At 37.6% G+C, this 13513-nt stretch overlaps 4 protein-coding genes across 10 annotated transcripts in view; 2 read left to right on the plus strand and 2 right to left on the minus strand.

Moving 5' to 3' along the window:
* The window catches only part of LOC141389748 (glutathione S-transferase 1-1-like), a 178629-nt gene that overhangs the window by 126203 nt on the left and 38913 nt on the right, over positions 1-13513 (minus strand). The gene's annotated exons all lie outside the window — the stretch shown is intronic.
* Positions 1-13513, minus strand: part of LOC141389745 (uncharacterized) — a 115783-nt gene that overhangs the window by 63378 nt on the left and 38892 nt on the right. The window lies entirely within an intron of this gene.
* Sol1 overlaps positions 1-13513 on the plus strand; it is a 458110-nt gene that overhangs the window by 12608 nt on the left and 431989 nt on the right. For 6 of the 7 annotated variants that reach the window (XM_073961717.1, XM_073961712.1, XM_073961714.1 and 3 more), the window contains exons 3-4: positions 10787-11298; positions 11393-11564. In XM_073961717.1, coding sequence (XP_073817818.1) covers positions 10787-11298; positions 11393-11564 — 684 coding nt within the window. The remainder of the gene's footprint in view (positions 1-10786; positions 11299-11392; positions 11565-13513) is intronic. The other variant, XM_073961718.1, reaches the window with a different exon arrangement.
* LOC141389746 (myosin regulatory light chain LC-2, mantle muscle) lies at positions 52-10682 on the plus strand. Its single transcript, XM_073961753.1, has 5 exons — positions 52-304; positions 380-592; positions 658-777; positions 10213-10349; positions 10410-10682. Exons 1-5 carry the CDS (start codon positions 263-265, stop codon positions 10597-10599), a joined length of 702 nt encoding a protein of 233 aa, XP_073817854.1. The 5' UTR covers positions 52-262; the 3' UTR covers positions 10600-10682.

A 13513-nucleotide genomic window follows, 5' to 3' on the forward strand; every position in this document is an offset into this window, starting at 1 on the left:
TTGTATTGCTTGCTTGATCGATTTGCTGAATTAAAAGAAAAATTTACAAATCGACAAAATTTAGTTAATATTTAGAACTCGGTCGGAAGTGGTCTTGCGAGAGCTCAAAAGGATAATAATAAGAAATCGGTACGATATTAAAAATATCCTGTGAACGTCAAAAATTATAAAAAAAATATTATACTCTAAAAAACACAAAGAATAATAACATTTAAAAATTAATTAATTGATTGTGTTAAAAATATATTGTGTTGTTGCAACAATGACCAGTGAACATGCAATTTCCTACGAGGATTTGGAGAAGGTAGGACACATTCTACCAATACAAATACATATATGCAAACGAGTTTCAATTTATGTTTTTTATAAAAAATTATAGCGTCGCCAAAAAGTGGCCGCCTCTCGGAAACCATCTGCCCCACCGCCTCTTGAAACGGAATCTGAAGCAATGCAAGCCATTCATGAAATATTTAATCCTACCCTAAAACTGCCAGTTAGTACTGGGCCCTATCGACCACCTGAAGAAATGTCATCAGAAGATTTTAATGCTGAACGAGATTTGGATATACGAAAACTGGCAGAGCTAAAAGAAGTAAATGACTGTGTGTTGGTTGGTTTTGAAATGGAAAGGAATTTAAAGAAATGAAAATATTACAGGTATTCCTATTATTTGATACCGATTGTGATGGTTTGATATCAAAGGAAGATTTACGATTTACGTTTGGAGCTTTAGGCTGTGAACATGATGAGGAATTATTGGAGGAAATGCTTAAAGAGGTAAGTACTGCATTGATGTGCCTAGATAATGGAGTTAAGATTTGAAGAAAAAGTGAAAGAAAAGAAAGTTAAAATATATAAAAGATGTGGTGAATTAGTTTTTAGGATATATCAGTTTGTGACATACATAGGGCTTTTAAGAATTTTGTGGCATTTTTTGGTCGTATGAATTTGATTACAAAACAAGTAAAAAAGTATCAGTCGGGTTTGCCGACAGAGACATACCCTCAGCCTGTGTGGATTGAAATACTTGTTTCTCAAAAATGAAAAAAATATGTAAAATTTAAAATTTTGGGTGTATGAACCGACAAAAATATGGATAGGATTAAAGCTCAAAAATTTGCGGCGGTATCGATAGATAGGCCTTTTTTACCATATTAGCCAACGAAAAACATAATATCGCTGTAAATAGGGCCACCAGGAAAACCTTAGGTAAAAATGTCCAAAGGATCTTCGAACAGACCATTAACCACACAAAAATGTTGAACATATGTGTGGGTTGTACCCCAAGTATTGGACAGATAGGACCCAAATTTGAACATTAACTTCGTTTCGATAATTTTAAGAGATCCAAAGTTTGGATCAAATCGGTTGCTACTTCTATGAGATATCGGGCGTACCATTTAAGCGAACATTTTCAAAATTTTGTGGGAGATATACCGGAAGAAGCGGACCTATAAGCACCACCTTCGAATTTCATCTAACATTCGAAGAAATATTACGATATCCAAAGTGTGGACGAACGCAATATTCGGTTCGAGCTCTCCAGTCACTACATATGAGGCAATGGGGTTTTTTACAACTTTCGGGCTGTTTTCCAAGAAGTATGGACTTGCCACTGAAAAAACTTTTACTGTCGTAATTGAGGCAGCGAATGCATGTTGCTTCGACTAAAATCAAAGTGATTCGAGAGCAGCTCTTAAAGTGAATTTATCCAAAATTTTTTGTGGACCCGAAGGAGTGGACAAATATAGTCCATATTCGAACCTGATATATATCTAGTAGATATATTAGGATGTGTAAAGAAAGTATGGACCAAATAGGGTACACCCATCAACAGTTATCGTGCGCACAATTTTTCCGAACATTTTTGAACTTTTGTGGGGGAGGTACCTGAAGGAGTGGACCGATGTGGCTAATCTTCGAACTACAACTAAGTTTGCACAAAATATTACGAAGGCCACATTTTGGACCGAATTGGCAGATCCGTTCGAGAGTTACCTTGCGCTCCAATCACTACACACGGTGTTATAGGGGTTATTGTACCTTTCAGGCTATTTTGTCATGACGTATGGACTTGCCCCAAATGGAACTTATACCGTCGTATGGGGGCAGTGAATACAAGTTGCTAAAACAAAAATCAAAGCGATTCGAAAGCAGGTCCTAAACTGAACTTCTCCGAAATTTTGTGTGAGAGGTACCCGAAGGAGTGAACCGATTGAGTTCAAGTTGGAACATGTGCAAAGTAAGGACGAAATCGGTTAATTCCTTCAATAGTTATCGTGCGCACAAATTTTCCGAACATTTCCGAACTTTTGTGGGGGAGGTACCGGAAGGAGGGGACAAAATATTACGAAAGCCAAATTTTGGACCAAATCGGTTGATCCGTTCGAGAGTTATCGTGCGCTCCAGCCAGCCAGACAGACGGACGGACATGGCTAAATTAACTCCAAATTGTCTGAAACACATTTCGTCCAAACATACTTGGGGTCTAAAACCATTATTTCGATGAGGCACATTTTGGGAAATTGCAGTCATGACATTGTTTTATAAGGAGACGATACATAATTGAATTGAATTTGAATTGTCCCAATTTCATCTTCTTTATCTCAAAAGTTGTAAAACCTACGAAAATATCATTAAGGTCAATCTTGTAGAGAATTTTGATAGCTACAACATTTTCTTTATTCCCATTTTGATAGGACTTGCGGTTTCCAAGCAAAATCGCAAAAACCTAAACAACTCCTAAAAATGTCAACTTGAAGCGCGATTTATTTAAAAAACGCTCTGTCAAATTTTTTTTTTTGTTTTTTTGATTTTTCACATCTATGAACATTGTAGTTTCAGAATCCGCAAAAACTTCCCAGGTGTAAGCACCTTCCATTTAAATTTGATTCAAAAGCACCGTGAGTATTATTGAATTGCCCCCGAAAAAATTGTACCATTCTAATATAGACCGCGATTACACCATACGGAGAGAAATTTCAAAACGATCGGATACCTGTTCTTAAACTGCAATCTTGCGAAAAAAGGGGTTTCTCCCTTTGCAAGTGATCTTGGGCGTAGCAAGAAATAGCTAGGGGGGCAGCTGCCCCCCTCTCCCTAGATTCTACAAGAAAGTCAAAAGTTCAGTTCGAAAATTTTCGTGCGTTCCAGCCAACCAGACAGACGTACGGACATGGCGCATTGCGACAAAATTGTTTTAAGTTTAGAAGGAGCGCTAGCCGTATGAGTTGAACGATTACCATCTTGAACTATATCTAAGATTCGCAGGAATATTACTATAGGCAATGTTTGTACCAACTTAGTATCCGGTTCGAAAGTTGCCGTGCGCACCATCCACTACTCATTGGTGTTTTTTACAACGTTCGGGTTTGTACCGTCGTAATAGGAGCCGCGAGGACAAGCTGTTACAATAAAATCAAAACTATTTGAGAGTTGGTTTTAAACTGCACTTTTCCGATAATATTGGAAACATTGTGTAGGAGGTACCCGAATGAGTGGACCGATATTGTCTATATTCGAACCTCATCTATGTATATCTGGTAGAAATATTACTATGTTCAAAGGGTGGGCCAAAATGGTTATCTTCAGGAGTTATCATGGCCAACATCTTAGCGATTTTTGTTTACTTTTGTTGTTAAGTGCATCGATGTTGCCCATCTTCGAACTTGATCTAAGTTTGGACAAAATATTACAAAGTCTAAATATTGGACCGAATCGATGTATCCGCTCGAGAGTTATCGTGCGCCTCAACCCGAAGGAACCAGCCAGACAGCCAAGCTAAAGGACAGGTCAAAATCGACCATAAGTTTTGTGAAACAAATTTATTTTGACCATTAAAAAAAATAAATGTTTTGCCCAGCAAACACTATTTTGAAACACTCTTCAACATAATGATTCATTTCCTGTCAATAGATATACATTTCATAGCGGCTTGCAATGCTGCAAGGCTACGTGCTCTTTAAATGTGGCGAGGTAGAGCATACGGACATGCCTGTAAGCTTCACAAACTACCGAGAGAGATAGCAACTAATGCTACTGCAGTCCTTCATCAGTGTCTTGAAGTCAAATTTCCAAATAGGAAAGAACGAAATAATGAATCACAACTGACGGGTTACGACATCAAGGTGTACAAGCTCGGTTCTAAGATGAATTGTAGAGTCGACTCGGGTGCCTTCTTAAAGCTACCTAAGCTCCAGTGCTTTTCAGGCAGAGGTACTGGCCACAAAGCAAGCTTGTAATATACTTTTACAGCAGCACTCACCAAGCACAGTAGGATTTTTTGTCGACAGTCAGGCGGTGCTCCTAACATTAAAATCAAACACTGTCACATCAAAGCTAGTGAAACTATGTAAAGAAGAACACGCTAAGTTGGGGCGTCTGCCTAGAGTAGTTCTTACAAGGAACCCAGGACATAGCAGACTAACTAGCCACAGCAGGATTCTATTATAACGGAGTCTGTCCCAACACCAATGAGAGTAGTTAAATACCATTTATCACAAACAGGGATCCGACTGAAAGATGTCGAATATTATGATCTACATGGCCACATTTCGGTATTACGTTTGATACTGAAATGTGGCCAATGTTTCTGATTAGCCAAAGTCGATGAAAAATGACAAGATTAATTCCGGTGCTTAACGGTCACTGTTCACAGATACAAAATCCTCTACGAAATTTGTTGGGTATTATGCTCATGTAATCGTGGCGTGAAACTGTTCGGATTTATATCTGTGTTCTTTGCGTGAATATATGCGTGAAATCACGTTCGGGCATCTTTTAAAAGCAGCGGTTATTCTTTACCATTGTACTTCCACATTGTCGGAACATTGAGAGCTTTCTACCAGCAAGCATGCAAGTTAAACGGTGTTGCCTCACTAGGCGTTACACACAGACAGTATTGGCAAGACAATAGCAAAGTTACAAACCAATACATTCATACTTTTCTCTATACATATTTAAAAATTTATAAATGTATTTGTAAAAATGGTTTGTATTTTTGCTATTGTCTTGCCAATACTGGCATTTGTAAACGCCGGGTTATTTGTTTTTATACCCTCCATATCACTTTTTCAATTCAAACTCCTTAAGTCATGATAGCTGAATTAATTCAATTAAGTAAAATGTATGAAATGAAAAAAAATTCAAAAATTATTTCCTGTTGCACGAATAACTAAAATAGCTTTAATTTTTTTTAATAAAATGACATATTTGATAAAAAGCTTTTACGAGATTTTTATGATTCTCAGAATTAAAGAAAATTAGTGAGAAACAAATGTTATGTCAGTTTGGTTATATAATGTGGCTCTAAAAATTATTTTCACTTATATATCTTCTTACAGTGACTTAAAAATGTCACATAATTTTGATAAATTCAATTTTTAAAATACAAACTGATTTTAAAATTATTTTTTCAACAGAATCAACTTATAATTAAGATTTTATGTAATCTTATATCACGCTATTAGGGATAGGTAAGTCGACTTTCGGTTAATCGATTAATCGACTTTTTGCAGTCAAAAATCTAAAAATCGTAGTCGACTTTTGTCTGGAGGGAAAATCGCATAATCGATTATCTTGTGATCGATTTTCGAGATTGCCCATAGATTTTGACTTGGCGGTTTTACAGTTTAAAAAGAAAACTCGAAAATCGACGAATAGTCGATTATAATCGATTTTCTGCGGTTATGAAAAAGTCGAAAGTCGAGTTTTAAAACAACTGAAATAATCGCAAGACCGAAAAATCGCATTTTTAGTTTTAGACCAAAATCGAAAAGTCGAAAAATCGATTATTGCTTTCCATTACCTATCCCTACACGCTATGATACAGGGCTATGAGGTCGTAAAAAAGTCATAACCTTAATGCCATAAAAATTGGAAGGTACTACGGTCCCTCCCGTTCGATGTAGTGACTGTAACTTGTTATTTCGGATTCTCATTGGGTATAAAAGCTCCATGAAGAAAATAATAAATATTAGTGCATATTTTGGTATATTCCCAATATGAAGGAAGGTACCTCCAAATTTTACATATTTTGAACGTTGTACGCACATTGTCCAAATGTGACTTTAAAATGGTATTTTATTTATTTATTTATTTATTTATTTATTCCATAACGTAATAATTAAGCCTCATTAGGCCAAAATTAAAAATTATTACATAACAAATTTATGCCTTAACATATACAACTTCAAAAAGATATCCAATTTTTAAATACACTCTCAAAATATATTCAAACTTTCACAAAACACATTCCAATTTCCTGGTTCCCCAACCAAAATGATAACATCAAGAAAAAAAGTTTTTTTTATGTTAAAAAGTCCGTATCAGTAATAACATTTAAAATAAGCACCAAGGAAAATAAAGCAAAGATTATAAAAGAATACATATACCAAGACCATGTTTATATTATAGCCTTTTGCAGGGTTACCCTTCTTAATGAGGATTTATTTGACGTATACGCAAAGGGTTTAGAAAGTAATCAGTAATTTTTCTTCGAAACACATTGTTTGAGTGAGAAAATATGCGTAACTCAATTGGAAGCCGGTTCCAACACCTCGCAACACGAACTAAAAATGACCTTTCAAAGGTTGAACAAGATATTAAGGGAATTATTATCTGCGGATTTCGGAATGACCGGAAAAATATAAACATTTGTCGAAGAGAATTTGGTATTCCACTTCTAACCATCTTGTGGAAAAAAAGCATGTTACCACGATCAACATAATCCATGAACGAAATTTCCAAAAAACGCTTTGTATGTTCAGAAATATGATCTCGTCTTTTAATATTATAAACGAAACGAACTACGGTATTTACTAGCCTTTGTAATCCTAGCATGTTACAAGACCCAGTTCCAGAAACAATTTCAAGGCCATAACGGACTTGTGGCAGCAATAGAGCATGTGCCAACCTCAGTTTTACCCAATACGGAAAATATATGCTACATGAGTAAATTCTACGCAGAATACCATATATTTTAGAATATATATGATTAACATGTAACCCAAAATCCAAGTTTCTGTCTATATGAATACCCAAGCACATATAACTGTCAACAAACTCTATCCTATGTTGGCCCAAAAAGACATCCAGGGAAACATTATTATTGCCAAACAAAATAGCCTTCGTTTTAGAGGGGTTAATTGTAAAAGAGTTGTTATTAGTCCAATTCAAAGTTGTTTCTAAACAAGAATTGATTTTAGCCTCTAAAACATCAGGACTATTCGATTATTAAATTATTTAAAAATATTAAATCTTATTTAAAAGAAAGCGATATTTTTCAGTAAGTGACGAAAGAGCTTAGTTCTCTCATAAACAAACGGAAACTAATTGTTATACCCTCAGCCTTTAGGCTATGAAGGGTATATACACTTTCATACGGGCAAAATGTGCCTCATCGAAATAATGGTTTTAGACCCCAAGTATGTTTGGACGAAATGTGTTTCAGACAATTTGGAGTCGATTGAGCAATGTCCGTCCGTCTGTATGTCTGTCTGTCTGTCTGTCTGGCTGGCTGGAGCGCACGATAACTCTCGAAGGGATGAACCGATTCGCTTCAAATTTTGGCTTTCGTAATATTTTGTCCAAACTTAGTTTAAGTTCGAAGATGAGCTATATCGGTCCACTCCTTCCGGTTCCCCCCCCCCCACAAAATTTCGAAAATGTTCGGAAAATTTGTACGCACGATAACTCTTGAAGGGTGTAACCGATTTGGTCCATACTTTGCCCATCGTGGAGCGTGTACCAGACTTAGATCAGGTTTTAATATGGACTCAATCGGTCAACTCCGTCGGGTACCTCCCACACAAAATTTTGGAAAAGTTCAGTTTAGGAACATCTCTCAAATCGCTTTGATTTTTGCTTTAGCAACTTGTATTCACTGCCCTCCATACGACGGTATAAGTTTCATCAGGGGCAAGTCCATACTTCCTGAGAAAATAGCCTGAAAGTTGCAAAAAAAAACCCCTATGACACCGTGTGAGGAGGTTGGAGGGCAAAATAACTCTCGAACAGGTCTGCCGATTCGGTCCAAAGTTTGGCCTTAGTAATATTTTGTCCAAACATAGTTTAAGTTCGAAGATAAGCCATATCGGTCCACTCCTTCAGGTACCTCCCCCACAAAAGTTCAAAAATGTTGGGAAAAATTGGGCGTACGATAACTCTTGAAGAGAGTGGCCGAATTGGTCCATACTTTACACATCCTAATATATCTACCAGATATAGATCAGGTTCAAATATGGTATATATTTGTCCACTCCATCCGGTACCTCCCACTCAAAATTTCGGATACATGTTCACTTTAAGACCTGCTTTCGAATCACTTTGATTTTTGTTTAAGCAACTTGCATTGCTGCCTCAATTGCGATGGTAAAAGTTGTTTCAGGGGCAAGTTCATACTTCTTGAGCAAACATCCCCGAAGTTCTAAAAAACCCCTATGGTACCATATATAGTGGCTGGAGATCCATTCTTTTTAGTATCTCCTCCGCAAAACTTTTGATATTAAATCCTAATCAACATTTTTGTCAGTTCAAACGCCCAAAATTTTTAAAACTCCCTAAATACATGCGTTTTTTGGAAAAAAATTGTTTCAATATACACAGGCTGAGGGTATATCTCTGTCGGCAAAGCCGACTGATACTTTTTTACTTGTTCTATTTTACTTCAATACAACTCGTGGTAAAAGATATAAAAATTTCAGGCCGGCCGAAATAAACGCCATTCTTACTTGTTTTTATACCCTCAGCATTTATGCTAACGAGGGTATATACACTCGAAATAATGGTTTTAGACCCCAAGTATGTTTGGACGAAATGTGTTTCAGATAATTTGGAGTCGATTGAGCAATGTCCGTCCGTCTGTCTGTCTGCCTGTCTGGCTGGCTGCAGCGCACGATAACTCTCGAACGGATCAACCGATTCGGTCCAAAATTTGGCTTTCGTAATATTTTGTCCAAACTTAGTTTAAGTTCGAAGATGTGTTATATCGCTCCACTCCTTCCGGTACCTCCCCCATAAAAGTTCGAAAATGTTCGGAAACTTTGTACGTACGATAACTCTTGAAGGAAGCAACCGTTTTGGTCCATAATTTGCAACTCGTGAAATGTCTACCAGACTTAGACGAGGTTCCAATATGGACTCAATCGGTACACTCTTTCGGGTACCTCCCACACAAAATTTCGGATAAATTCAGTTTAGGACCTGCTCTCGAGCCGCTTTGATTTTTGTTTTAGCAACTTGTATTCGCTGCGCCCCATACGACGGTACAAGTTTCATCAGGGGCAAGTCCATACTTCCTGAGAAAATAGCCTGAAAGTGCAACTTTCATGCAACCCCTATGACACCGTGTGAGGTGGGTGGAGCTCAAGATAAGCCTCGAACGGATCTGCCGATTGGGTCCAAAATTTGGTCTTAGTAATATTTTGTCCAAACGTAGTTTATGTTCGAAGATAAGCCATATCGGTCCGCTCCTTCGGGTACCTCCCCCACAAAATTTCAAAAATGTTCGGAAAAATTGTTCGTACCGTAACTTTTGAAGGGAGGGGCTGAATTGGTCCATACTTTACACATCCTAATATATCTACCAGATATAGATCAGGTTCAAATATGGACTATATTTGTCCACTTCATCCAGTACCTCCCAAACAAAATTTCGGATAAATTCACTTTAAGACCAGCTATCGAATCACTTTAATTTTTGTTGAAGCAACTTGCATTCGCTGCCTCAATTACGAAGGTAAAAGTTTTTTCAGGGCAAATCCACACCCCCTTGGACCCCCTTGGCACCATATGTAGTGGCTGGAGATCCACTTCCATTATGGTCAATGTAGATCCATTCCTTTAAGTATTTCCTCCGCAAAACTTTTGCTCTTCAGTCCTAATCAAAATTTTTGTCGTTTCATACGCCCAACATTTTTAAAACCCTCTAAATACATACGTTTTTTGGGAAAACATTTTTTCAATATACACAGGCTGAGGGTATATCTCTGTCGGCCAAGCCGACTGATACTTTTTTACTTGTTATAACCCAATTGTTTTCCGGAAAGGAAGCCATACTAAGGACTGATTCTGTAATCAAAACGTTTATTTTCTTTCCTTCACTTTCGATGAAAAGTAGTAATACTAGTAAAACTACCTTATTATTGCGCAGGACATTACCCATATAATACTGTCAACTAGTTGACGTTTAAATCAATTTTGTATTATTTTCAGGCCAAAGATCCCTTAGATGTGAATGCCTTTGTGGAATTGATGAGTTTTCGCACAGTTGAGTTGGATCCCGAAGATGTTCTACTCGAAGCTTGGAGTAAATGGGATTTATATGGAACTGGTAAAATTGAAGAAAAGAGGTAAGTTTCTCAAAAGCTCACCCACACTGGAAGAAACTAAACCGAACGCACTTTTAACAGAATGTTTGAAGAATTGACCAGTTATGGAGATCGATTATCCGATGCAGAGGCTAAAGCTGCACTCAAACATGCTCCCTTGGCTAAACCTAAAAATTTAGAAGATCCGCCCATGATAGACTATATTGGATTTTGTCATTTGTTATGTGGTGTTAGGAAACGTAAAGAAGTGGCAGAAAATGGAAATAATTAAATCAAATGTGTTTTCTATGTATTACGTAATATTTACAAATAAAAACAAACAATAAATACTTTTAACCACAATGATTTGTTAAATATGACTTTTCAATAAAAAAAATAAATGGGATCTTGATTTTTTATAGCTTCCGTTTCCGTTTGTTCTACATTTTGCGACATTTCATTTTGATATTTCTTTGCAGCTGTTTGGATTACATTGAAATTTTTCCATATTTACGTGAAGCAGTTGTTGAGAATACCACACAGCCTGAGTACATAATCTGCAATTATAGCAGCACCTCACTAACCACTGCCAGCAATGCCTCCTCTCATGAGCCAACCATGTCCACTAACATTACCCCCACCAACAACACAGCAACGTCTTTACAAACTACAATGTCCAGTCCACCACCTAGAATAGAATCTAATATTGGCCACCTTCCCAATGTGACATCGTTTGGCAACATTTCTACCACGACCCTCATGAATTCGCATGATTTATCATCTCATCAATTTATTTATAGTTCAGGCAAAGTGTTTGCTTTGCGTTTACGCTTTAGCAATAAACCACTGCCGCCTCCATTACGACCACCTTTGTCAACGACATCCCCAACATCAGCAGCAGCAGCCGGCAAAGAGGCCAAGGCGGCATTGCAACAGAAAATCGATAATTGGAATTTGAATGTCACCGTTGAATATCGATTTTTAAAGAAGGGTAAGTTGTCCTGTGGCACTGTAATACAGTAATGTAGTATGAGTTGTTATTGTCCTGGATTGCTTTCTTTCTCTTCAATTTGTCTTCGTCGTAGAACGTTTTAAAAATGATGGACGCCTAATACCCGGCACTTTTTGTGATTATTATTTCTTCGCCAATCCTGATGTTTCACCTAAATCTTTGGAAATTTGGAAATATTTTCATTCGCCACGTTTTCCAGCCAAATATCCGGCACACATAAAGTGTTCGTACAAATTTATCGGAAGGTAAGTCGAGTATAAAGAATGTAGTCATTTTATTGAATGAGAGGTTTACCATATAGTTTTTCCATTTTAGTGTGTGACGGAAGTTTTAATAGGTATAATAAAAAGTAGGCCTACTTATTCCACTGATTGACCTAATCAACACAGCCTAGACCAATGAGAACAATCCTTTTCATATTACAGGGGTTTTTAGAGCATTCGGGCCAACTAGACAACTAAAAACTCTAGTGAGAGAGGTGTATGAAGTAGAGTTTGGTAATCTAGTTCCTTGTACTAGTTCCAAAACCTATGAGTAACATCATGAAATATAACGTGTGCTGTTAAGTATACGCAGTTCGTGCAAAGAAAAAATGTGGGCCATTGCAACTGCGAAGTGAACGAGATAGTTCCATATAGTTCCTTTGGCACAACTCTAGTATGAAGAGGTGGCGCTAGGTATTGATACATTTCGGACCCATATATCTGAAAGTATTGGCTTCCTTTAGCAAAAATTAGAATGTTAAAGGCATGATCAGAAGGATTACTTGCTATAAAAATTTCAAAACGATCCGAGAAGTGACCATAAACTGGATAAAAGCTCAAAATTGTTGAAATTCAGCAGAGGAGGTAGTTGGTCCCATAGGATTTTTTGAGTTTTTAGGACATCATGTCAGGAGGCATGAACATTCCCACACAAAAACTTATATCGTTGTTATCAGAATCACAAAGACTACCTTCGATGAAAACTATAAAGCAATCCCTGAACAGCGCTTAAACTGCATTGAAGTGAAAATTGTTAAACTTTGTAATGACAGGATTTTCTAGGGCTATATATTATATGAATTTATGTGAGATGGAAAGAAAATGGCACGTAGCCAAATGGTAATGGAATTCTTAAAGGTCTGAAGCATTGTTCCAACTCTAGTCCTGAATAAGTATTCGTGTCAATGGGACAGAAAACGCAGGGTGTTTGTACCCGGCTAAATAAGCAAGCCCTCACAAGGATACCTAGCAACGGCACTACAATATTCTCAAGCAATAATCTAAAACATTAATGGCCAGCAGAGAAAAGAAACAATAATTCCTATGCACACGCGTACATGGGCATTTTTGTTGCTTGCGCTAACGTAGCTTGTTTGTGTGTAAAACTAATGGTGGTTGTTGTTGTGTCTGCTGCTAATTGAGTAAGCAAGGCTACGGCTGCAAGAGACCTTAATAACTACTCAAGTAGGACCTACAAGGCCAATGACTCGTACATGGAATGTAGGGCGGTAGTAGTCTGGTGGAGAACTGCCGTGGTAGAATTGCTTAAAAATCCCGCCCATTAAAAGCTGTACTCCAGGTTATATACCCACCCTTAGCCCGCTTTTGGTATATGGGACTTTAATGATCATCTAAGTTGTGGCATTCGATCCTAGGTAATGACCAGAGTGCTGGCTGAGCAGATTGATAGCTCTGCATTTTGCACGGTCAATGAGGACGCCCCTACCAGAATTCGCTGAGATTGTCATTGTTCGCCAGACATAACCATCGCATCACCTTGTCTGACAAATGAACTCTTCTGGCAACACTTATATTCTCTTGGGTCAGGCCATCGTCTCCATCAGCCGACTATCACCACATCTGAACGCCGCACTTTCATCAATCATGGGAAAGCTACATGGATTAGTTTCAGAGAGTTTACCATCTAATGTTCGGGTACCAAAAAGGACGTTTCGAAACATCATCACTGCTACAGCCGAAGTGAGACCAAACTTCCCAGCAGAGAAGAGGGAATTAGCAAATTACCATGATGAGCTTCGTCGTATAAATCCCAGTGACCCTAATGCAAGGGAACTGATACTGGTTGTTAACAGGTTAGTCGGTGAGCATAAGCGGAAGAAGTGGTTAAATCATCTGAAGAGTTGAAATATCGGGGCCGAAATAAGTTAATTGAAGCCAGGCAAGGATGCCGTCAAAAGGGAATAGTAGGG

The sequence above is a fragment of the Musca autumnalis genome, unplaced genomic scaffold (assembly GCF_047663935.1).
Source record: "Musca autumnalis isolate F117 unplaced genomic scaffold, ASM4766393v1 scaffold_1, whole genome shotgun sequence".
Taxonomy (NCBI): Eukaryota; Metazoa; Arthropoda; class Insecta; order Diptera; family Muscidae; genus Musca; species Musca autumnalis.